This window comes from Erpetoichthys calabaricus, chromosome 2, assembly GCF_900747795.2.
Source record: "Erpetoichthys calabaricus chromosome 2, fErpCal1.3, whole genome shotgun sequence".
Taxonomy (NCBI): Eukaryota; Metazoa; Chordata; class Cladistia; order Polypteriformes; family Polypteridae; genus Erpetoichthys; species Erpetoichthys calabaricus.
Window position 1 is genome coordinate 6,588,806 of NC_041395.2, and position 25,768 is coordinate 6,614,573.

Below are 25,768 nucleotides of genomic sequence, written 5' to 3' on the forward strand. Positions count from 1 at the left end.
AAGAATTTCAACAAACTCAATAGAAGTGACAATAAATACACCAAACTAAACTACCCTAATGCATGAAAGAGGAACCTAAAAAGAACGAATCATTCACACTGTGTGCAGACATCAAACAAGACCAAATATCACAATATACACATATATACCGTATAACCTGTCTAGTCAGGCATCAGTACTGCTTACCATGCTCTTCCCTCTTTTCATCATAGCGGGCTTTCTTGGCATCATTCCCATCAGGCTCCTTTTCCTCAGAAGGCACACTGCTCTCTTCAGTGGAGTGGAGCTTCCTTTTGGGGAACTGTTTCCGTGCTGATGGTGTGGAAGAATAATTTTAGGTAAACATAGCATTCATCTTAAACAAATAGCATAAAGGCTTAATAAATGTCAGAAACCTGTTCAGGCACACCAGGAAACCAGATAAAGGTCAAGTGAACAACAAAATGTACATTGAAATTATAAGAACTGGTTTAGGAAAAATACTGAGATGGTCAAGTAAATAAAGAATGTACCAGAAGAAAGGTTGATGTAATATAGAAAATGCACTGAAGGATGACTAAGAAATCAGCAGATGTCTTATAAAAGAGAATGGACAGTTGTTATACGCACAGAAATTTCAAGGGTGGTGGCGCAACTCAAAGGTACAACACTAACAGACTTATTTTATATAAATCATTTGGGTGTAAACCAATGAACCAACCAGAGTGAAATGTATGCACTGATTGACACTGGATGTAAATTCAACAGTTTATAAAATGAACCTTTATTCTGTTTCTCTGCTCATTCTGACCAGACTGCTTTTGATAAATGATCCCTCCAAGGCATTTTGCCAAGGTGTAATTAAAAGATACAATGAACAGCTTTTCTCCTGCCTGATAACTGATTTGTCCTGTTAGAGGATGTTTCTTTCTTCAATAAGATGTTAAATTTCTACCACAATGGGAATAAAAAAAATTAAAAAATAAAAGGCAACGGAGAGTTGGTTGGCTGCTCACAGAAGTTAGGAAAAACAAATATGTACCTACTGTACAGTATGTCAAAAAGGCTAGGGGTGACTTGTGGCTTATGGCTTTAGTGTGTTTACTAAAGGATGTTTTTAGGGTGTATACCGACGCTTTGGGTGTTAAGCAAATTTTCAAAATTAATCTCAGGTGAAAGTGGATACAGGCATTTAGTTTTCAATATTTTAACTGTTTATTTAAATTCAAGATCAGCACATGGATTTTATACAGTCATTTGAAAAAGTACCAATGTGGACATTTCAAAATTTGATCTTTATTTGAACTTGGTGTAATTGGGGAAAAGGAAAATACTGCGAAATTTTGACCTTTTGATATTTTATTTAACATGCCATTTCAATCAGAGGAAAAAGTAAGCCCACCCTTGGCTCTAATAGCTGGCATTTGCCTCCTCCTAGAACTGTCTAGCAGTTTCGGACATCGACTGACAGAATATTTTTCCCATTCCTCCCTGCCGAATTCTTTCAGCTGTGTAATGTTTGAGGGGTGTCTTGCGTACACGGCTCATTTCTAAGGCCTCCACAGCAACTTGATGGGATTCAGATCCAGGTTTTAACCTGACCAATCCAGAAACCTCAATTTTGTTTTCTTTTCAGCCATTCCTTAGTGCAGGGGTGTCGAACTCCGGGCCTGGAGGGCCGCAGTGGCTACAGATTTTCATTGTAACCCTTTTCCTAATCAGTGAGTAGTTTTCACTGCTAATGAACTCCTTTTCCCTTCATTTCAATAGCCCTGTTTTTAAGGATTCAGTCCTCTGAATTGATGTGTTTCTTCATTAAATGGCAGCCAAACAGAAATGAGACGTGAAACGAGCCAACAGATGACCAGCTAAACTGGGATTTCAAACTCCAACCAATTTCACTCCAACCAGTCTCTTAATGAGAAGCTGATTCTTGCTGTTAATTAAGCCCATTATTTAATTCAATGGCTTGTTGCTGCTCTCATTCTGCCACAGCAGACATTTCCAAATCTGTTGATTTTTCTGTTTTTTCTGTCATATGGTGGCTTGTTTGATGTCTCAGTATTGTTGGGGCCTGAGTCAAGTTAATTAAAACTAAAGCAAAAGAAGTTAATTAGCAGTAAAAACGGCTCACTAATGAAGAAGATGGTTAGAATGAAAACAGGCAGCCACTGCGGCCCTCGAGGATCGGAGTTCGACATCTGTGCCTTAGTGGATTTACTAGTAGGTTTAGGGTCATTATCATGTCACAAGGTCCACTTTTTGGGTTGAGCTGCAATCATCTGATAGATGTCCTCACGTTATCCTCAAGCACCCTTTGGGTATAAAGAAGACTTTCAAGTGGATTTTATGATGGCGAGCTGCGCAGGCCCTGATGCAGCAAAGCAGCCCCAAACCAGAACATTCCAACCACCATGCTTTACAGCTGGTATCAGGTTCTTCGGGTCAATTGCTGCCTTTGGTTTTCAACAGACACGTCTTCTGGTACTGTGGCCAAACAGGTCTCTCTCTGCCTTGCTTGTTCAGAGTACACTTTTCCAGAAGTCCAGGGGCCTCATGTATAAACTGTGCGTACGCACAGAAATGTTGCATACGAACGTTTCCACACTCAAATTGCGATATATAAAACCTAAACTTGCCGTAAAGCCACACACATTTCCACGGTACCTCATACCCTGGCGTACGCAAGTTCTCCACTCGGTTTTGCAGGCTGGTGGCAGCCAGCGTCAAAGCAGTGCTGCTGTTCCTGTGTGGTTACCCTTTTCTTTTTCAGATCCACATCCCTGACGCGGCTTTATAAATACACTGAAATTAACCACTTATTGTTTATTAGTTTAATGCATCTGATTGTAATTAACCAGTAACAATAATGGTCCACGGAATGGTCAAACTATTCCAAATACCATAGCTGCTTTAGCGTTGTTACACTCACTGCACCTTCTTTTACTTCTTTCAGCTGCTCCCGTTAGGGGTTGCCACAGCGGATCATCTTTTTCCATATTACTCTCACTGCACTCAGAGCAGCTGATCGGAAAGAGAATTATTGGTATACAGCATCAAGCACACGCTGCCTCAGCCATGCTTCCTATTTGAACTGCTTCTCACACGGCAAACGCTTCAAAACCTTTCCTGTATGGACCTCGCGGTTCAGAAAGAGTTTCATCCCAAGAGCTCTAAACGCAATCAATCAGTCCATCAAGTGCTCTTTGTAGAACTGTTTGGACTTATAAGTACAATCACCTCACTGTAAACTTGCACTAGTTATAATATTGCACAACCTGAGCCACTTTATAAAGCGCGTATTTACATATGACGACGATATCATTTTAAAGATGAAATGCAGCAAAATATGTTTATTATATGATACAGATAAAACTAACTTCATTTAAACAATCAGTATTGTTAATAATTAAAGGCCACGGTGTCGCTACACTAGCAAGGATCTGGCGCTCGTTCCTGCCTCGCACTGTATGCTTCACTGGGACTGGCGTGAAGGATAGAATAATTAAACACGTACTACGAAGATATTTCAGTGTTCCTTAAAAGTTTTGAAGAATCGCCGTTCTAAGCTTACAGATGGCTTAACGTCTATTACAGAGCTAATTGTGTGGCAATTGGGTATTTGGAGAAAGAAAGGTAAGGACAGGAATTGGGGGTTAGTACGTTTGAAAGAGACAGCACTTCTGCAATAAATTCATCGAAGGTTGTGCACAATCACAGCGCCACCATGTTCCCATCTTTAATAACATGCTTTAACTCCTGTCATCATGAAAATTATATCAAGTATACATCTCAATATTTTAATTATTCAGAGAGCTGTAATATCATGAATGGAATGGATTCTGTGTCCTGTCGGAGGAAGACAAAACCCAGAAGCACGTAGTGATTCACACACACAGAACACATAGAAGATCAAATACAAAACAAAACATTTAACGTGCTACTTTAGTTACGATGGGATTTGAGAAACTAGTAAATTAAACGATGTTAAGATGAAGTTTATGATGTTCTACTTTAATGACAAAATAAACTACGTGATTAAAGTGGAAATTTCGAGATTGAAGTTGACATTTCGTGCTTTTTTCCCCACTGTGCGCCTATTTTTTTTTCTCTTCTTTTTTTCTCATAAGCTTTCATATGACACTCAGACGGTGGGCTACGTCTCGCCTTTTCACGGCGACTTTGATATCTGACAAGTTCTTTTTTTATTTCGGGCACTGTGCGACTTTGTGAACTTGAGCTTTCCAGTTTCTCCAGCACTCTATGTCACTCAAACAACTTCCTTTTGTTGTTTATACCACTGTTTAAAACAACAAATAGTACGTTTTTTCTTGCCTCCACTTGGTATTTGCTGAAATTCTTATATTTTCCCCCATGCTTTTTCAATTGTCTTTTCACAGAAGGCTGAGCTTAAGGGCTATTTATATTGATTTGCATATTCAAAGAGGCGTAATTCTGGGAGGAGTTTGGGTGGGACAGCAGGCGCGTGCACATGTGTTACTTTTCACGCTGATCGGGATTAATGCAGCGGAAGAACGTGGAAGTTTGCGTACATACAGATTCCTGCATCTGGACTTTTCTGTGCGTACGCACATTCCCGCTTTTGTGCTTACACCACGTTATAGTGTGATTTCTATGCACGGCGTTATACATGAGGCCCCAGGTCATTGCTTTGATGTTCACTGGTAAACTTTAGTCTTACCAAAATGTTCTCTCCTCCTGGCTCATATTCCACATACATTTTACTGTGTTCAGCCTCTTTCTACTGGCAGCAGACTCATGCATTCTGACAACAACAGTGGCAAAAGCTACCTGGAGGTCTCATGATGAAATTCTGGGGTTCTTGGGCACTTCTTTCAGCATCTTACATTCTGCTCTTGGGCTGAACTTGCTGGGGCAGCCTGGCCTGGCCCACTTTGCAGTTGTTTGAAATCTTCTCCACTTAAAGACAACCTTCTACAAAGTGGAAAGACGGATTTAAAATGATTTGGAAATCTTTTTAAATCCCTTCTCAGAGTGGTAGGCATCTTGAACCTTCTTCATGAAGGCCTCAGATAGCTCTTTCAATCTCAACATGGTGATAACACACAAGTAATAAAAAGCACTGCGGTGGGCTGGCGCCCTGCCCGGGATTTGTTCCTGCCTTGCGTTGCATTGTGATGGCTGGGATTGGCTCTAGCTGACCCCCGTGACCCTGTGTTAGGATATAGTGGGTTGAATAATGGATGGATGGATAATAAAAAATAAAAAAAATAAATAAATATCTGAGTCACTGTGAATAACAGGATTCTTCCAAACAATGTTCTAAATCAATTGAACCTAATCTGGTGCACCTGATTGATTCTAATTTGAGGTTGTGATAAATGTAAGGGGAGGACTTACCTTTGCTCCATGTATGAAATTTGCATTCACGTTTATTCACATTATATGATGGACTCCACAATGTCATATAATAAACACCAGGGCACATCTATATCACCTTTATCTACAAATATCGTTTGCATGAAAACTAAATCTTAATATGTCCACATATTTTAAAAAGAGTAAACATCTCATGGAGTGTGCCTAATTTTTCAAGTGACATGTACGTATTTTAACAGGTGGTGCACAAGCAGTGGCAAGTCACCTTAAAATCATGGATTTAAACTATAGACTATTTGTTTATTCATTTTGCTACTTTTGGTGGATTGACACATAAAACAGACAATAAATAGAACATTTACATTTACATTCACATCATTTAGCAGACGCTCTTATCCAGAGCGACTTACAACAGTGTTTGTTAGTTTTTTCGCATACCCCTTGGGGTCAGAGCGCAGGGTCAGCCATTGTACAGCGCCCCCTGGAGCAATTACAGGTTAAGGGCCTTGCTCAAGGGCCCAGCAGAGTAGGATCTCTTTTGGCAGTGACAGGGATTCGAACCGGCAACCTTCGGGATACCATCGCAGATCCTTAGCCTCAGAGCCACCACTCCGCCTCATCATTTGCAATCTGGACTCACCCCCCATAATGGCCAGAGGATTTATACAAACATTTATACTTGTTTTCGTAATGTCCAACATAAAAATCTGCTTTTTCAAATGGAAAACAAACCCACTATGAAATTTTAAACCGATTCCAAAGATACGTAGGTTAGGCGGTTGGCATTGCTAAATTGGCCGCTATTGCGTTTGTGTTCACTCAGTGAGAGGCTGGCACCCCATTCAGTGATTGGCCCTGCCTTACACCTAATGCTTTCTGCTTACAAGGGTCCGTACCAAATACTGAGCAGTTGCACTTCTACAGTCGTGGCCAAAAGTTTTGAGAATGACACAAATATGAATTCCCACCAAGTTTGCTACCTCAGTTTTTATGATGGCAATTTGTATCTAATCCAGAATGTTCTAAAGAGCGATCAGATTAACTGTAATGAATTGCAAAGTTCCTCTTTGCAATGAAAATGAACTTAAACCAAAAAAAAAAAAACATTTCCACTGTTGTTGTGAAGGCGGCTTCAGGGTGCCCAAGAAAGTCCAACAAGCGCCAGGAGCGTCTCCTAAAGTTGATTCAGCTGTGGGCACCACCAGGGCAGAGCTTACTCAGGAATGGCAGCAGGCAGGTGTAAGTGAGGCAAAGACTTTTGGAGGATGGCCTGGTGGGTGTCAAGAAGGGCAGCAAAGAAGCCATGAAAACCATCAGGGGCAGACAGATATTCTGGGATTGGACTGCTGGGGGATAAGTCATTTTCTCTGATTGTTTGGGGCATACGGAAAAAAGAAAAGGTGAGCGGTGCTACCATCAGTCCTGCGTCACGCCAACAGTAAAGCACCCAGAGACCATTCATGTCACGTGGGGTTGCTTCTCAACCAAGGAAGTGGGCTCACTCACCATTTGGTCTAAGAACACAGCCATGAATAAAGAATGGGACCAAAACATCAACCGAGAGCAACTTCTCCCAACCATCCAAAAACAGATGGGTGATCAGCATGATGGAGCAAAAGTAAGAAGGCAAGAAGACATAAGGCAAAAGTGAGAACTAAGTGACTTGGGGAACAAAACATGGAAATTTGGGGTCCATGGCCAGGAAGACTCCCCAGACCTTAATCCCATTGAGAACTTGTGGCCAAGAGGTGGGTGGACAAACAAACCCACCAATTCTGACAAACTCCAAGAACTGATTATGCATGAATGGGAAACTGCCATCAGTCAGGATTGGGCCCAGAAGTTGATTGGCAGACAGCCTTCCAGGGTTAATTGCAGAGGTCTTGAAAAAGAAAGTCCAACACCGCAAATATGGACTCTGCGCATAAACTTCATGTCACTGTCAATAAAAGCCTTTGAAACTTCTAAACTGCCTGTAATTCTATTTCAATATACCAGAGAAACATCTGACACAAAGATCTAAAAACACTGAAGCAGTAAACTTTGTGAAAACCAACACTTGGGTCATTCTCAACTTTTGGCCATGACTGTACACACAATTAAGAAATTCCCTCATTCCACCAAAACCCAAGGGTGCCACAGCGCTCTCTCCAAGGACACTTTTTTCTTTAAGAATAGGGAAAAAGTTAGCATTCAATGCACAAGCCATTGAGCCAGTGTCTAACACAGCCTCTTAATTTACAGTTTGTCCAACAACTGCACCCGCATAAAAGACTCATTTGCAAATAGTTTATGAATATTCTGTACAGCAAACTTTGAGTCATCATGTTCTAAAATGTTCAAGGACTATAACTATTCCAAATAGTCTGTTAACACTACGGACACATCCTCCGGCCCTGCAGCAGTCCCCTCAAACTGCAGGCCTGTAACTAACAGCACTCAAAACTAATAGAATGAAATTCGGCCCTCTTGTTCTCTGCTATCTTCTACCGTGACCCTATTATGACAGTTAACTCTTTTAGGGCAAATGTCAATTTTTCTCGACATCCAGGGATAGAGGGTGACAATCAGCTGTTAATAGCGACAAAACTCACTGTTATGTCACAGGCATTCCCTCTCTGCTTGGAGGAATGTTAGACTCATTGACTCGCCATCTAATCCTTGTGTGTGCGTGAGTTACGAAATGTAAACAAAGGCAAGATGGCATTGACATCTCACAAGGAAGCGAAGTGAGTACAGAAAAGAAAATACTCAGCAGATGATGTTTTGCGCATTAATCGCTGAGTCAGACTTCGATTTTTCAGATTCTGACGACAGTGATCAGGAGGTCGAGCAAGAGAGTGAGGAGCCCCAGCTGATCGGCTGCCAGCTGAGCGCATTAGCGCAGCCGACGCACCTACGGCAAGGTTTGTGTGGGAGGAATACCCAGACATTGATCCGTGGGAGCCAAACTGGCTATCGCACTTCACAAGATGGCATGGCTTGCTGTTGGACTCGACTCTGTTACGGGCCGCTGGACTACTTCAGCCTGCTCTCTCCTGATGCTGCTTTTCAGCTACTGTCAGACGAGACAAACAGGTAGGAAGAGCAATTTTTTGAATCGCGGGCTGTGCTTGCACCGCATTGTCATTTTTCAAAGTGGAAACCCACAAGAAAAGACAAGATGACGGGCTTTGTGGCATTACAAATAGAGATGGGACTAGACTGGCCATATAACTTCAGGGAGCATTGGTCCAAACGTGCTTTGTCCCCTGGTGGCTTTGGCCAGGTTATGCCGCGTGATGATAGATACATCCTGTTGCAAAGTTTTATTCACTTCCGTGATAACCAGAAGCAAATCCCAAGGGGTGAGCCAGGCTATAACCCCATGTATAAAGTTCAGCCCCTGCTTGACATTGTGGAACCAACAGATAAACAATTTTATCAGCCTGGCTGTGATTTGTCTGTGCATGAATCTATGATAAAATAAAAGGGATGACTTTTTCTGCCAATATATGCCAGACAAGCCCACAAAGTATGGCATAAAGGATTTTGTACTGGCAGAAGAAAAACTGATTTCTGTCTGAAAGTAATCACATATACAGGAAAGTATTCCTTTCAAAGAGAGAACTGTCCCTGGACAAGTCAGGTTGTGATGCTTCAGGGCTATGAACATTTGGATCATGTTAATGTACATTTGGACAATTTTTATACCTGCCCAGAATTGTTCATGGAGCTACAGAGCAGGGGAATCGGAGCTTGTGGCACAGTGAGGGTGAACAGGAGACACAGACCTTCACAGGCTGAAGATGAAAAGAGGTGACAATGCGGTTTTCATGTGGTCGGAAAACTTGGTGGCAGTGGCATGAAATGATGTTAAACAGGTGACTTGTCTCTCTAAAGTGCACACTAACAATATATGTGAGAAAGTGCAGCAACAGACAATTGAAAAGTAGGCACCAGTGCAACACGTATTGTAAGCAGTGCAATGTGGCAATGACTGCAGTTGGCTGCTTTGAGCGAGATCAAACTTGGCAGGACTTTGCTGTGTAACATGTATGTGAAATCATACGGTATGCAGACTCATACAACATGCAAGACAGTAACATTTGTCAAAAGTAAATATTTTTTGATGATTTGATATGTTAAACAATAGCTTTGTGTTCTTTTTTAAAAAAAGTAAATTTTTGGAAAAATATTCAGCCCAAGGAGAAAAGACACAAAAAAAATGAGCCCAAAAAGAGTTACGAAATTGGGTTGGAATGAAAACTTGTAGCCACATTGCCCACCCCTGCCATACTCCATGGGTATTATCAACCTTTTAATTAATTTTTGTTTGAACTGTCTGCTTTGAATTTCACTAACATCTTATTAAAAAAAAGGGGACATTTGGATTGTGAAGTCTTTGTACAAGTCATAGTATTGCTGGAAAGCCTTTCTGGTAGCTGCATTTCAACTATTTTGAAACCCTCGACAAAAGCAGTTAGAGCTGCCAAAGGGTAAAGTGTATTTCAGTTAGACAAGAACATTGCTAAACAATAGCTTTGTGTTCTTTTTTAAAAAAAGTTAGTTTTTGGAAAAATATTCAGCCCTGGGAGAAAAAAAAACAAAAAAATAAATTAGCCCTAAAGAGTTAATATATGGCCGCTCCAGTCTGCAGTACCGTGTTATCGAAAGCCACACACTTTACATGAATGATAATGCTTGACAAAAACTTTATCCCTCTCATCTGGGAATGGCTGACCCCTCAACCCTGTTAACAGTCTCCATGCACTTCTGGTCTAACATTAATTCCAAACGATTTGTAACGCGTTCCACAGAGTTGTCATTTGCAAAATGTGCGATTGCATGTAAATTACAAGCAGTACTGCGCTTGTCATCACCTGTAGTTTCAACTTTAACAGTAACTGAAGGTACACCATAATCATACTTTTGTGTCCCTTTAGGGCAACACCTCTTAATGATGCTTTAGCTTACCTGTGGCCCTGCTCTGGAGAAGCAAATTTGGAAGTTGGATGTATGGATGGATGAATGTTTTCTATTCCAAGAAAACTGGATTCCCAGTCCATATGAGAAGGTTAAAACTTGTAATGTTTTTAATAGCTCACCTACGTTTATGACCAGGAATCTGATCTCCTTCATTACATGGCTCACAAATTCCAATTGAGGCAACAGACAGTTACTTGTCAACCCAACAGTAAGTATGCTCTTTGCTTGAAATCGGAAAACCCTTGTTGGAAAACTCCAGCAAACCCACGGAGGACACAGAAATCCCACCCAAAGAGAGCATCTCATGCAGTCATCCACATACCTGTCCTGCGCTTGGGAATGCCAGATGGCGAGATTACAGAGTCAGAATCCGAGGCTCTCTCACTAGGAGAAACGGAGGAGTTCACAGTTGTCTTTACTTGTGGAGGTGATGAAAGTGGTGGATCCTGCAAAAAGGGTGCGGATTAGGGTTACAACATTTAAGAGCGGCTTGAGAATCACTGCTGTCGAAATTCAAACAAACACAAAGAGCTTTCAACAAAGATGATGCAATAAATCTGGAATGATGCCGCATTGGAAGCATTACATGGGACACACTCTAGTTCATCAGATTTTTAATGGTTCTATTCTATATTGAATAACAGAAAATTAAAGTTACTGTACCATCTGTATACTAAAATGCTAAGCGATTATAATTTCAAAGCTGGATGTACCTACCTACATTTGAGTTCTAGATACTCTGATATTTGAAAATCTTATTTTGAAGCCATGCAGAAAATAATCAGCATTTGAACTGCATTAAAGTTATTAAGATTATTAATACAATACAAGAACACAGCAAATGGGATTTCTTGACATCCACACTCCATCTACCTGTGGCTGTGAAAAATTACAACTTGTAACTAACTTGACTGTGAATCAGGGATGGCGACAGGTGTGAGAGAATAATTTAGAGGTAACAGCAGTTAAGTATTTTGGTTTACAGTACAAACTTGAAATACATTAGCATTCCTTTCAGATATGTCATGAAGGTATCCCTGAAATGGTTACATGCACAAAAGACAAGGATGTACCAAAAAAAGGCTGATATCATACACAAAATGGACATGGGGAGGATTAAGAGATCAGCAGATGTCCTGTAAGCAACAAGACTGGACAGGTGTTACATACACAGACATGTCAAGGGTGATGACTAAACCTAAAGGATATGAGAAGACTATAATAAAACAGACTTTTATTTTAATATTTAAACCAACAAACCAATCAGAGTACATATGAGCACTGTTCTGCTTATAAAAATGTTTATTAAAAAAAAAAGAATTCTGCCATAATTATTTTAACCATTCTAACCATGCTGTAACAGACAGCTGTGATTAGAACATTAGAACAATCTGGACGTGAACAGGCCATTCAGCCCAACAAAGCTTGCCAGTCCTCTCCACTTATTTCTTCCAAAAAAAAAAAACATCAAGTCAAGTTTTGAAAGTCCCTAAAGTCTTACTGTCTCCCACACTACTTGGTCGCTTATTCCAAGTGTCTATCGTTCTTTGTGTAAAGAAAAACTTCCTAATGTTTGTGTGAAATTTCCCCTTAAAAAGTTTCCAACTGTGTCCCCGTGTTCTTGATGAACTCGTTTTAAAGTCACCGTCTCGATCCACTGCACTAATTCCCTTCATAATGTTAAACCCTTCAGTCAGGTCTTCTCTGTCTTAAACTGTAAAGGCTCAGCTCTTTTACTCTTTCCTCATAACTCATCCTCTGTATTCTCTGGACCTTTTCTAGTGCTGCTATGTCCTTTTTGAAGCCTGGAGACCAAAACTGCACCCAGGACTCCAGATGAGGCCTCACCAGTGTGTTATAAAGCTTGAGCGTCACCTCCTGTGACTTGTACTCCACACATCAAGGGGCTATATAACCTGACATTCTGTTAGCCTTCTTCATGGCTTCTGAACACTGTCTGGAAGTTGATAGCTTAGAGTCCACTATGACTCCTAAATCCTTCTCATAACGTGGACTCTCGATTTTCAGACCTCCCATTGTGTATTCAGATCTCACATTTTCACTTCCTATGTGTAATTCTTTACATTTACTGACATTAAATTTCATGGTCCACAAATCTGCCCAAGCCTGTCTGCTATCCAAGTCCTTCTGTGATGATATAACGGATTCCAAATTATCACCTAATCCACCTATCTTGGTATCATCTGCAAACTTAACCAGCTTGTTACTTATATTTCTATCTATGATGAGTGAGGAGTTTTCTCTTGTTGGCATTCGCTGCAAGCGAGAATAACAAGACTTCCAACTGCCTGATTACTGACTCAAAGAGATTTTATCAAACTTGTCCTAGTAGAGGATAAGTTTCTTTCTTTAATTAAGATGTTGATTTCTACCACACAGGATAAATTTAACAGGGGAACACTGGATGTTCGTGGCAGGGTTGAATAACAGTTACAGTATAAATACATAAAGCCCACATTACTTTTGATTTAAAAAACAAACATATCTGAGAGTGCACACGCAACATATGACAGCAAAACAGAACTTCATCCTGCACAACCCAAGCCCTCATGGCCACGTTATAGCAAGACAAACGCACGTTTTCATCTGATTGGCCGGCCTAGCACTGACTCAGCAGTAGAATGGCCAATGGAAGGAGGCAGCTTGTTGGCCGAGGTCTCCAGGACTCTTGACGGTGTCTGGCTTGTCTGACTCCTCTTCTACAATTGCATGATGGACAGATGTTGTCATTTCCACTTATGCTAATTCGGTTCTACTCTGTTTTTGATGTATTTGAACAAATCTGTATCCTCATATGTGAAGGCTCTGTATTTAGTGAGTGGTATTATCTATTCTTGCATGTTGCTTTGAGAGTTGTCACACTTGGTGGGGAGTGCTGAGCAAGAACAAAGTCATTTGTGCTGAGGAGGCCATGACAGACTGGCCATCTACCTCTGTGAAGAGGGTTACTTGTGTTCTGTTTTGTGTTGTATTTGCCCCATATTTTGACACTTATTGCATGCCCAACATACCCAGAAGAGGGTATCTCTCTGTCTCTCTCTCTCTCTCTCTGAATTGCCCTTTCCAAGATTTCTTCCATTTTTTTTATTCATACAAAATTTTTTGGTGGAATTTTTTTGTGTTGTCTTCTTAAGGAGTCAAGGCTGGGGGGGCTGTCAAAAAACTGGGCCTGTTAAAGCCCATTGAGGCATTCCTTGTGTGATTTTGGGCTCTAAAAGAAATAAATTGTTGTTATTGTATTAACAAACCGCACACATGTAAGGTGGTGCCAGTGGTTCATCGGAGGGCAAGTGGACTCTTGACTTATTCACTAGTGACACATGATGCATGACATTTTAACTAAAGTAGTTTTTACAGCTAAGTTCCCAGTGTCTATTATGCCTATAATTTACCATTTTTAAATAAATGTAAAAATCCACATCTTAACCTGGTTCTCTTCTGCATCAGGTAATGTCTCCCGTGGTTCTTTCTTTGCCTGAGATGGCTCCTCAATGGCCGGCTCATCATCATCGCTGTCTATGATTGCTCGACACTTCTTGACACTCCTTTTCACGGGGGACTCGGAGTCAGTTATTCCATTTTGAGGTTTAAGTGGGGATTTGATTATCCTGAGTTTAAAAAAATAAAAAATAAAAGCAAGGAGTTACAGTTTACATTTACATTTATTGGTTTGCAGATGTAAGTGCCTTACAAAAGAGGTCAACATAATCGAGTAATATCGGTGCTGGAACTGTCTGGAGACAAGTGTAATAGGACAATGGTACAGAAGTGAACACCATTTCCAACCCCTTTTCTGGTTTGTTAGAATACATCTTACTTTACATATTATTTCTTTAACTTTATTTTTTTGTAACCTTCTTGGTGATCATGGTGTCTCCCCTGCCAGGTAAGTATATAGTTAAAAGGTCATTTTTACCTTTCGGTCAACTACTAAATGTATTTTCTCCAAAGCTGATTGGATTGATGCAGAAGTAATCCATAGACAGCAGGGTGGATGGAACAATTGGAAGAAGGTATCAGGAGTATTGTGAGACTGAAGGTTAAAGGTCAGCTGTTTAAGACAAGGATAAGGACAGCAATGATGTATGGAGCCGAGACATGGGCAGAAAAGGGGGAACAGGAGAAGATGAATGTGGTTAGAAATGATAATGTGGGGATGGATGTGAGAAGTTATAAAGAAGGACAGAATAAGAAAATGAGACAATCAGGGGTACAACAAAAGTGGGACACAAATCTAAGAAAGGACCGGAAAGGTCATGTGACGAGGAGAGACAATGAACACGTGGGCAAAGGAGTGATGGGAATGGAAGTCCAGGGGAAGAGAAAGAGGAGGTGGATGGATAAAGCAGAAGAAGATCTGAAAGAAAAGGGCTCGACTGTGAGCGGTTTGGAGAAGGTTCATCAAGTACATCGACCCCACATACAAGTGGGAAAAAATGAAGATGAAGGTAGTCAACTATTAAATGAGGCATAAAAGAGAAAAAGCACACAAACAAACCTCACTTCCAAAACTGTATTACTACCTTTAGTGAAATTTCACTCTTTTTAACCATAATACTGTACATCAAATCATACCAACATAATAATAATAATATATTTTATTTATAATAGGCCTTTCCCATGCTCAAGGCTCTTCACAGATTCTCAGAAAGAACAGCAGGGTATATGTAATATTAGATACACGAGATAGAAATAATATCTGCATAGGACACTAAAACTAGATAAATGCAGGACATACAAAGCATGAAATAAAATAAAAGACAATAGACCAGAGTAAAATACTATATTCAATACTGGAAGAAAAGCCTTAACAAATCACATCATTTGTGACATAACACACACACACCAATTCTCCCAAGCATCTGGACAGAGAGGTAAACTGAAAGAAGAGGCAGAATGTCATCAGTTAAGTTCAACACCTTCCTGAACAGATGAGTTTTCTGTTTTTTTAAAAGGCTGAATTTTGTCAGCTGACCTAATTAATTTCAGGAGGTCACTCCAAAGTCTGGGCGCTATACCGCTGAAGGCCATGTCACCTATAGAGAGCCGATTAGTGTGCGGCACAACAAGATGGCCAGAATCAGAGGAGACCTTAGAGGGTGGACAGAAGCAGAGAAATGGAGAAGATGTAGTCGGGTGCAAGGCCATTTAAAGCTTTGTAGGTTATTAATAGAATTTTATATTCAGTCCTGTAAGACACAGGAAGCCAGTGAAGGCAAAGCAGCATGGCTGTGATATACTTGCTGTTGTTGGTTTGTGCCAGGATTCTTGCAGCAGAGTTTTGAATCAGCTGGAGTTGTGATATAAGATTTGAAGGGACAGTAGGGAGTTACAATAAACGATGCAAGATGTAATAAAAGCAGGGATGAGTTTCTCCGCATTAGAAAAGGAGAGGAAAGAGCGAACACAGGATTTGTGACAGGGTTGGAAGTACAAATATTTCTTAATGTGGTTTATGTGGGTGGAATAAGAAAGGGAAGAAGCAAAAATGACACCATCATTGTATTAGAAGAAGGTCTGATGAGACTGCCATTTTACAGGACTTCCGTTTTGTTGCAGTTTCATTTTAAAGAGTTCTGCCCATCCAGGTTTTAATTTCATTGAGGCAAATTGATGTGAGAAGTTTCACTTTTGAAACAGTCGAGAAGCATCTGCATAAAAAGAATAACCCAGTCTATAGCTATGAATAATATGGCTGAAGGGAAGCATGGAAATACAGAAGAGCAGAGGGCAGAGCCCTGAGAAGCCCCTTGTGTGACTGGCACTGAGCTGGACCTGCTGTGGTCTATCAGTCAGATTAGGACTTAAACCACTGGAGGGCAGTGCCAGAGATACCCAGGATGTTCTCCAATCTGGACAGTAGAATGTCAAGTTTGACATGAGGTCTAACAAAATTAACATGCTGGTTTGTCCAGAGTCTGCTGCCATCAGCAAATCATGGATTACCCGAAGCAGAGCAGTTTCACAGCAGTGCTGCTCTCGGACACCAGAATGAAAGAGTTCCATCAATTTATAAAGTTAAGTAACTGGTGAGTTGGGAGGCTACAACATGCTCAAGAATATACAGTACACTGAGCTAAATACATCAGCTTTATAACACAAGGCTTATAATTAGTTTAATCATGTCAGCCAATTTCAGTTATATTAGTGCTAGTAACTGCGGTGGACTGGCGCCCTGCTCGGGGTTCGTTTCCTGCCTTGCGCCCTGTGTTGGCTGGGATTGGCTCCAGCAGACCCCCCGTGACCCTGTAGTTAGGATATAGCGGGTTGGATAATGGATGGAGATGGATGGATAGGGGAAGTAAACCTTTATTTCTGCAGAAGTGAAATATTCATCAGCAGGAAATTGTTTATGACCATTATCAACCAAGCAACTTAAAAGATCAGGATAAGTTAGGTTAGGAGAGGCTTCTATAATGCTCTGGTATACCGATTCAACATATTAATCAATTTTATTTGTCTTTGAGCCATCCGTTTTAATTTACAGCATAAAATCGTAAACAAAACTAATAGATAAGGTTCAAATCGTAGGATAATCCATTAAAAAGTTTAAAACTGCTTTATTAAATCATATTTAAATACAGTGTAAATAATTATTTAAAATTTTATTGGGGTTCAAAAATAACGCCCCCTATTGAAAATTTTAAAAAATGCATAAAACATTATTAATTTACACTTTTAAAATTTATTGACATAAAAAAAAAAATGTAAACTATAAATAAGTGGATAAATCCTACCAATATCTAATATATTATGATAAAAAAAAAGTTTTCTTAATTTTCAATAATAATTTAAAAATAAGGGAAATGAAAGGGTTAATCCTTTACTCCCAAGGCTACAATTGACATAATGGCTAATGGCCAATGAAAAGATCTTAACATAAGGGGAATACCAACCCCCCAAGAAAGCTCCTCAACATAAGGGACCCTAAAGAAGGAACTCCAACATCAGAAGCCCCAAAGGGGGATCTTAACATCAGGACCCATCCCAATCCTTAGCCTTAGGGTTAATATTAATATTAAGATTAGGGCCTAAGTATAGAGACTTTAAGGTTAGGGTTCTGGGGATGGGTACGACATATAAAAATATCTTGACTAGGACTGATTGAGGTCATTTATGTTAGGGGGGCTGGGTGGTCTCATGGCCTCCGAGCCCCTGCAGATTTTTTTTTTTTTTCTCCAGCTGTCTGGAGTTTTTTTTTTTTTTTGTTTTGTTTTTTCTGTCCTCCCTGGCCATCGGACCTTACTTTTATTCTATGTTAATTAGTGTTGTCTTATTTTAATTCTTATTTATTTTGTCTTTTTTCTCTTTCTTCATCATGTAAAGCACTTTGAGCTCCATCACTTGTATGAAAATGTGCTCTATAAATAAATGGTGTTGTTGTTGTATTTAATACGTTACTGTGGCTGTCTGTCTATCCAGGATTTTAAATCACCTGTAGATCGCAAACCATTTCAACTGTTGACCTGACATTTGGTACACATATACTACATGACGTCTACTATATGCTTTCGGGGTGATGATTGACCTCCAAGGTTATTCCTCTTTTTATTTTATTGTAGAATCAACTCTCGGCAACGCAAAGCAGGGTGGTCGTGCGGCGCATGTGTACGGGCACCATTCTCATCGCTACCACCTTCACCGTCACTTCCTCTACCTCTTCATATCTTAAATCATTCTTGAGGTAGATTGAAGACTTAAGTGAAAAATTAAGGAAAACGTACTAAGTAATTGCAACACAAACACCGACTTAATCAGTTTTAATGTGAAAAGATGCCGATGGAAGAAGAGAAGAAGCGGGCCGCTAGGGTGGAGCAAAGAAGAGCTGCTCAGGAAGCAGCAAGCACATCAACCTCTGAGCAAACAAGTGCTAAACGTACAGTGAAACCTCAGGTCACGACCGTAATTCGTTCCAAAACGCTGGTCGTGACCCTATGTAATTTCCCCCATAGGATTGTATGTAAATACAATTAATCCGTTCCGGACCGTACGAGCTGTATGTAAATATATATATATGCTTGCTCGCGCTCGCTGCACAGGGAGAGACTGAACACGTGCGGAAATCATCGGCGTGTACGAACTGGAAGGAAAACTGGCTTGCTCGTCACCCGAGTGTGTGGTCATGAACAGATGCAAAAGTTTGGTGAACTTTTTGGTCGTAAGCCAATTTGTACATGGTCCGAGACATTTGTGACCCAAGGTTCCACTGTACAGAGAAAGAGGAGGAAAACTATAAGTCAAGTGTATTCACTGCACGTTATCGTTACAGCAGTGTGCCATTACTAGTATTCAAAATATTTTCTTATCACAGCCGATGTAAAACATCCATCCAGATAAGTTACAACCATCTGCACTTTTTAAAAAACAGTTGGACCATGACCATTAAACAGCTAACCCTGAAGTTTAAGGTTCAGTGCCTTAGCCAATAACCCACATTGCCACTACACCACATTGTGACGCTGACTACCCACTGTTTCTTTTCTGCTGGCTTCTCTTCCTTTGTTGGCTTTTCTTCTTTCTTCTCCTTTCCTTTCATCGGCTGGAAAAATGACCTGCATAGGAAGAGAGAGACCAGTGGATGTAGTTAAGGCCAGATATCAATGGTAACATGTAACCAGTTCATTGCAATGTTTAATTCTGCTGGTTGTGCAAACTCATTTTACATCCTTTCACGTTCAAACACACTTAATCAAGTAGAGGGTGACGGCAGAATGAAGTCAGGAGGCAGCATTATAAGTAGCAAGCCCCAAGTCCATGTGAGGGCGCATTCATTCATTCACACACACACACACACGTTCTACCTGAATGGGGACAATTTAGAATTACCTACTATCTAACTGGTTTATTTAGCAGAAACGTGTCAAGAAACGTAACTGGGGCTCCTTTATACTTGTGGCGATACACCTCACCAGGACGGCTCTTTTATCAGTCAGAAGCTTTCATCTTTTTTGTAATTGTAATGCGCACTTGAGAGGGTTTGTCATAATATTTCTTGAGCTTCTTTAGTACTAGGGTGCTCTACCGTGATAGCCATTATGAATGGAGTGACAGGTCAAGCAAAATGACCCCTTTTATTGGCTAACTAAAAAGATTACAATATGCAAGCTCAGGCCCCTTCTACAGACAAGATGTAATCTATAAATATATAAAACATTAACATTTAACATTATACAAAGTTATTGTCTTTTTTTCACCGGCATTATTATTATTATCAATCTTTAATTTAGTATTATTTATTGTATCAGTATGCTGCTGCTGGATAATGTGAATTTCCCATTGGGATTAATAAAGTATCTATCTATCTATCTAAAAGTCAATGGCGTGTGTGCGTGTGTATATATATGTATGTTCCAGCATCACTTCTGAATGGCTGGAGCAATTTTCATGACACTTGGCACACATGTTTCTCATTGGTTGACTAAAAATACTATAGGGCAAAATCAACCCTAACCCACCCCTTTCTGGGTAGGGTGGGGGGTGATCTTGCGGTTTCGTATGCATGTTATCATCCAGTAGACACTCAGAATGACCACCAGAGGGCGAACTGGAGGTGACTGCCAGCATTGTATATGTTTGAGCGCCACCACCGTGCCCGCCTGGTGCTTTTGAAATTAGAGTTCTACGCGTGCAAGTGTGTGTGTCTGTCCGGCCTGGAAGTGAGATGTAGAGTCGGGGTGAGGGCTCCAGCTCCGAGGATACGCAAGCGAGGCCAGCACACCGGCAATAGGAAACCTCAGAAGAAACACCGTCGCTTAGCTGCTAATGCACAAAAGATGTGAGCACGTCGGCAACACGAATCCTCCTTGCAGAGAGACACCCAGAGTAGTTCTGACGATTTCAATACTTTCTAGGATCCTGTGCTTTTAACAGCACGGCCTTACACAGTTAGTCCTCACAGGTGGCGCAGTGGTAGTGCTGCTGCTTTGCAGTAAGGAGACTGTGGAAGATTGTGGGATCGCTTCCCAGTTCCTCCCTGTGTGGAAGCTCTATATAAATGTAATGAATATTATTATTATTAGTATACAGCAGGCGACTGCCAGCATTCTTGATGTTTGAGCGCCACCACCGCGCCCGCCTGGTGCTTTTGAAATTAAACAGAGTTGGCCGGTTCCGAGCGTCAACTGATGATAACATACATACAAGACCCCAAGACAAGCACATTACTCAGTCTTTATTGCTTGTTCATTTATTTTTAAAGTTGTGTTTTTTTAAATTATATTTTACTCAAACAATTTAAAAAAAAAAAAAAAAAAAACTTTATTTTTCTCCCAGGCAACGCTGGGTATTTCAGTTAGTCTTCTCTAAAAATCTAACTTCCTCCCTTCAGACAAATAAACCATTATCCATTTATCTCACATAACTGGTATGTCATTATTATGCTTTATCTGCCAGAACGCTTTATCCAAAGAGACACAAATCAGTCTCTGATTATTTGAGGGTTTAACAAAAATGTGGGCGATAAACACAATTTAAAGTACAAGAGTATCCAGGACTAAGCAAACACCAACAGGCTAACAAAACCAAAAGTTGGTGAATTGGATGTGGGGGGGATGAGTATTTCATTCCCTGCTGAATTTGTACGTTTGCTCACTTACAAGGAAATGAACAATTTATGGTAGTTTCATTTTAATGGAGAGAGGCAGAATATAAACCAAAAATCCAGAAGAATACATTACATAAAAGTAATAAATTGATTTGCATGTCACTGAGTCTGCGGTGGGTTGGCACCCTGCCTGGGACTGGTTCCTGCCTTGTGCCCTGTGTTGGCTGGGATTGGCTCCAGCAGACCCCCGTGACCCTGTGTTCGGATTCAGCGGGTTGGAAAATGGATGGATGTCATTGAGTGAAATAAGGATTTGATCCTCTACAAAAGGGGTGTCGAACTCCGTTCCTGGTGGGCCGCAATGGCTGCAGGTTTTCATTCTAACCACCTTCTTAATTAGTGACCTGTTTTTGCTGCTAATTAACTTTTGCCTTAGTTTTAATTAACTCGGCTCAGACCCCTTAGTTCTTTCTTATGCTGTGGAATTAAATAATATGTTTAATGAACAGCAAGAATCAGCATCTCATTAAGAGATTGATTGAAGTTTGAAGCCCCAATTTAGCTGGTTGTCTGTTGGCTGCAGCCACTGCGGCCCTCCAGGCCCAGAGTTCGACACTCATGCCTTAGTGGCTTCTTTATCCTTAATTAGCAGCCAAACAATAATGAGACACAAAACGAGCCGCCACATCACCTGCTAACCACATTATTTGAACATAAACAAAGGTGATGGTCTCGGTGATGTTGATCTCTCAGGTCACCAAAGCATTTTGACTGCGTTCTTAGAAAGAACAGAAAATCGACAGCTTTGGAAATGTCTGCTGTGGCAGAACGAGAGCAGCAACAAGCCACAGAATTAAATGACGGCTTTAATTAACAGCAAGAATTGGCTTCTCATGAAGGAACTGGTTGGAGTTTGAAGTCTCAATTTAGCTGGTCATCTGTCTGCTCGTTTCACATCTCATTTCTGATTGGCTGCCATTTCATGAAGAAAAGAATCAACTCAGAGGACTGAATCCTTCAAAACGGGGCTACTAAACTGAAGGGGAAAGGAGTTAACTAGCAGTGAAACCTGGTCACGGATTAGGAAAAGGGAGAGAAAGAAAACCTGCAGCCACTGCAGCCCAACAGGCCCGGAGTTCAACATCCGTGCTCTACAACAGGAGTCGCCAAGTCCGGTCCTGGAGGGCCGTAGTGGCTGTAGGTTTTCATTCTAACCCTTTAATGAGTGCCCTGTTTGTGCTGCTAATTAACTTCTTGTGAATTCATTTGAATTGATTTGCTTTGTTAAGATTTGTTCCTCTGAATTGCTTCATTCATTTCTTTCCTTAAGTGGCACCCAAACAGAAATGAAATGTGAAGTGAGGGAGCCAACAGAAGACCAGCTAAGTCAGGGCCTCAAACACCAACCAATTTTACTCAACCAGCAGCTTAATGAGGTGCAGATTCTTAGATAGATAGATGTTAAATTTAGTATAGTCCGCAGGATCGCAACCTTCCATAGATAGATAGATAGATATTAAAGGAACTATACAATAGATAGATAGATAGATAGATAGATAGATAGATAGATAGATAGATAGATAGATACTTTATTAATCCCAAGGGGAAATTCACAATTAAACTCATTCTTTAATTTCGTGGCTTGTTTCTGCTCTCATGGTGCATTAGCAGACATTTTGAAATTGTTGATTTTCTCTTTTCTAAGAGTTGTTAAAATGTTTTAAGGATCTGTGCAGATTGATATTCCTGAGACCTTCACCTTTCTTTATTTTCAGATACTGTATGATGGACACCAGTCGTTTTGGCTCATTTCATATCACATTATTGTTTGGCTGCTAATTAAGGAAAAAGAAACAATTAAGGGTTCAGAGTCTTCAAGAGCAAGTCGATTAAAATGAGTTCAAAACAAGTTAATTAGCAGCAAAAACAGGTCATTCATTAAGAAAAGGGTTAGAATGAACTGTGGCCCTCCAGGACCGGAGTTGGCGACCCCTGCCCTACAACCCAGCCAGAATTCTATCTCCCACAGATTGGCTGTGTGCCCATTAGTTTTTCATTAAGAGTGCCAACATCTACTGCCGATTGTGTAAAATCCACCTGCTTTACCCTTCTCCTAGTGGATTCAGAAAGCGGCTCATTCAGAAAGCGGACGCCACTTGGTTGTTTCACAATAATTAAGATTAGGTATCTAAGTAGGTTTCACGTTTCTGTTATCATTTTAGCCCTAAAATAGTGACTTAACATCAGGGACCTAATTTATTGACCATAAGGTTAGCGTTGGGCGAGGGGAAGTCCGTCTCAAGTGGCATCCACTTTCTGAACAAGACTCCAGAAAGCATTCAGACCTCATTACTTTCTGCACAATTGTACTGACCAGTAGATTACATTTTAAATGAATATATACTTAATGACCCCTAATGACAAAGAGAAAACACGTTTTCAGAAAGGTTTGCAAATTAAAAGAAAAAAAAAAACCACATCAAATACTGTAATCTCTCGTATGTTCTTATAAGCATTCAGATCATTTGATGTGGCACTCCAAATTGCATCTCAAGGGATGACTATCTCAGCAGCACTCCATCCATCAGGCGTTTATGGTCAAGCGGAATCCATGTTTCAACAAAGGGCATATGACAGTTTAAAGGACTCTGAGAGCCGAGGAAAAGATTCTCTGGTCTGACGAGACAAAAACTGAACTATATGGGCAGAACTCCCATTGCCATGTCTGGAGAAGACGAGGCCCTGCTCATCATCTGCCTAATGAAATCCCTATGGTGAGACATGGTGGTGGCAGTTTAATGCTACGGTGGTGCAGGGACACTGGTCAGAACTGACAGAAGGAGGAGGAATGCAGTCAAATACAGAGAGATAATCAAAGAAACCCCATTCCTGAGTGCACACCACCTCAGACTAAGGTGATGGTTCATCTTTCAGAACAACAACGAATCAAAGTACACATTCAAGACAATGTTGGAGTGGCTCAAGCAAAGCTCGGACTTCTGCGGAGCGACCTGAAGATGACATTTTACAGGCACTTCACATTAACATCTAAGAGTTCTGCCAGGAATGAGTGGATAAACTGCTCAAATCCAGGTGTGCAAAACTTGTGGAGACCTACGGTACCTAAGATCCGTCCACCTTGGCCATCGGACCTTACTCCTTTTCTATGTTAACTAATGTTGTCTTATTTTAATTTCTTATTTTGTCTTTTACTTTTTCTTTTCTTCATTATGTAAAGCACTTTGAGCTACTTTTTGTATGAAAATGTGCTATAGAAATAAATGTTGTTGTTGTTGTTGCAAGATGACTCAAAGCTGGAATTGATACCAAAGGGTCTTCTACAAAGTACTGAATTAAAAGACCAGGGTACATCTATGAATGGCAGATTTCACTTTTTGATTTTCTTAACAAATTTGATCACTTTCTAAAATATGTTTTCACTTTGTCATTGGGGGGGGGGTTAATGTGTATAGATTGATGGGCAAAAATGTCAAATGTATCCACTTCAAATAAAATCAACACAATAAAGTGTGCAGAAAGTGAGGGGGGGGGTCTCAGATCTTTCCGAAATCCGCTGCACACGTGTAGTATGTACTTTCAGGTTGAATACTTTTCGAATCCACAATACTGCACACAAACTGCCTGCTGGTCACTGCATTGGCTTTTTCACATGACAACTGTCCATCATGTTTGTGGCCTTTAGGTCCCCTTAGGTGTTCAGGTGCGCACTTGACAGCACTGCTAAGGTTCAAAAGTGAGGTGATAACCACGTCAACAACCGCTTCAAATGTACTGGATAAGCAAGCACACCGACGGGGGAAACATATTTATTACAATGACAATTATTATTGACTGAACTTACTTATAAACGAAAAGAAACCTAAAGACTGGTTGATATCTAGCATTATTTCACGCTACGTTCTAATTCAACGAGATTTTAACTCCTAGAATTATTACGGCATACGGTTCTAAAGTTTCACAATGCTATAAAATGTGCATTACTTAACAAGAATCAGCATGGGATCGGAAATGTGGAAGCACAAACTCAAAAGCAGCCCAAAACCTAATGGAGGTGCGGGATATGCCTTCAAAGAACAGTCCTACGCCTTCGTCCGGTTCTCTCTACTTGAACATTCCAGCTCGAGTATCGTCGTGAGGGGTTGAGGGGTCACTTTGCGAAGCTCCCCTGTCCATCCACTCCTACATAACGACTCTCGGCGTTTCAGCGAGCGCTATAACTGCGAAGCTGCCGCCTTAAGTGAACTTACAAGTAAAGGCGCCATGCCATCCCCTCCCCTCGCGCCCCGCCAATTTCAACTTGCACACTCACGCTATACTCCGCTGCATCTTCAAAACTTCTGCTCTTCGGGCCTCTTTGGCAATACCCTTACGAAATAATAATTATATAAAATGGCTGAGCACGTAGCTAACTAGATGAAATCCTGTGATCACGAATCTTCTGAATGCAGCAGCCACTCCAACCCGCCGTCGTCTCCAAACTTGCGCGCCAAAATTACGTCACAGCAGCACGGGGCAGGCAAAAGACAGTGGACGACTTAATTTCCACCCGGAAAATAAACCACAAATGTCAGATCCACATATACTATTCACGTGGCTTTTGAAGGGAACCTTTCCTTAAGATATCATACATGAATAGTTTTTGTTGCTTACAGTGGTGATGTAACTTCGTAATCTGTTGTGCATGGCTACTGTTTTTGATTTGTTACTATACAAAAACTCCGTTAGGATTATGAACGTCTCAGGCATGCGCACACACGCCTCTAGACGCTTGGCTTGCGCGTAAGAGATTCATCCAATCTGAACTCCGATTAGAATCACGTGTTATTGTTTTGACGCTGCCGCGCGTAGCCGCTTTTCATTCGCGTATGTGTTGTC

General features: G+C 40.7%; 1 protein-coding gene across 1 annotated transcript in view; it reads right to left on the bottom strand.

Moving 5' to 3' along the window:
* lig1 (ligase I, DNA, ATP-dependent) overlaps positions 1–25,381 on the bottom strand; it is a 103,695-nt gene extending 78,314 nt beyond the window's left edge. The window contains exons 1-5 of the mRNA XM_051923603.1: positions 25,203–25,381; positions 18,801–18,881; positions 13,757–13,937; positions 10,631–10,754; positions 187–312 (exon numbers count right to left, since the gene is read on the bottom strand). Coding sequence (XP_051779563.1) covers positions 187–312; positions 10,631–10,754; positions 13,757–13,937; positions 18,801–18,881; positions 25,203–25,219 — 529 coding nt within the window. The 5' untranslated portion in view covers positions 25,220–25,381. The remainder of the gene's footprint in view (positions 1–186; positions 313–10,630; positions 10,755–13,756; positions 13,938–18,800; positions 18,882–25,202) is intronic.
* Between the last annotated feature and the right edge of the window lie 387 nt (positions 25,382–25,768).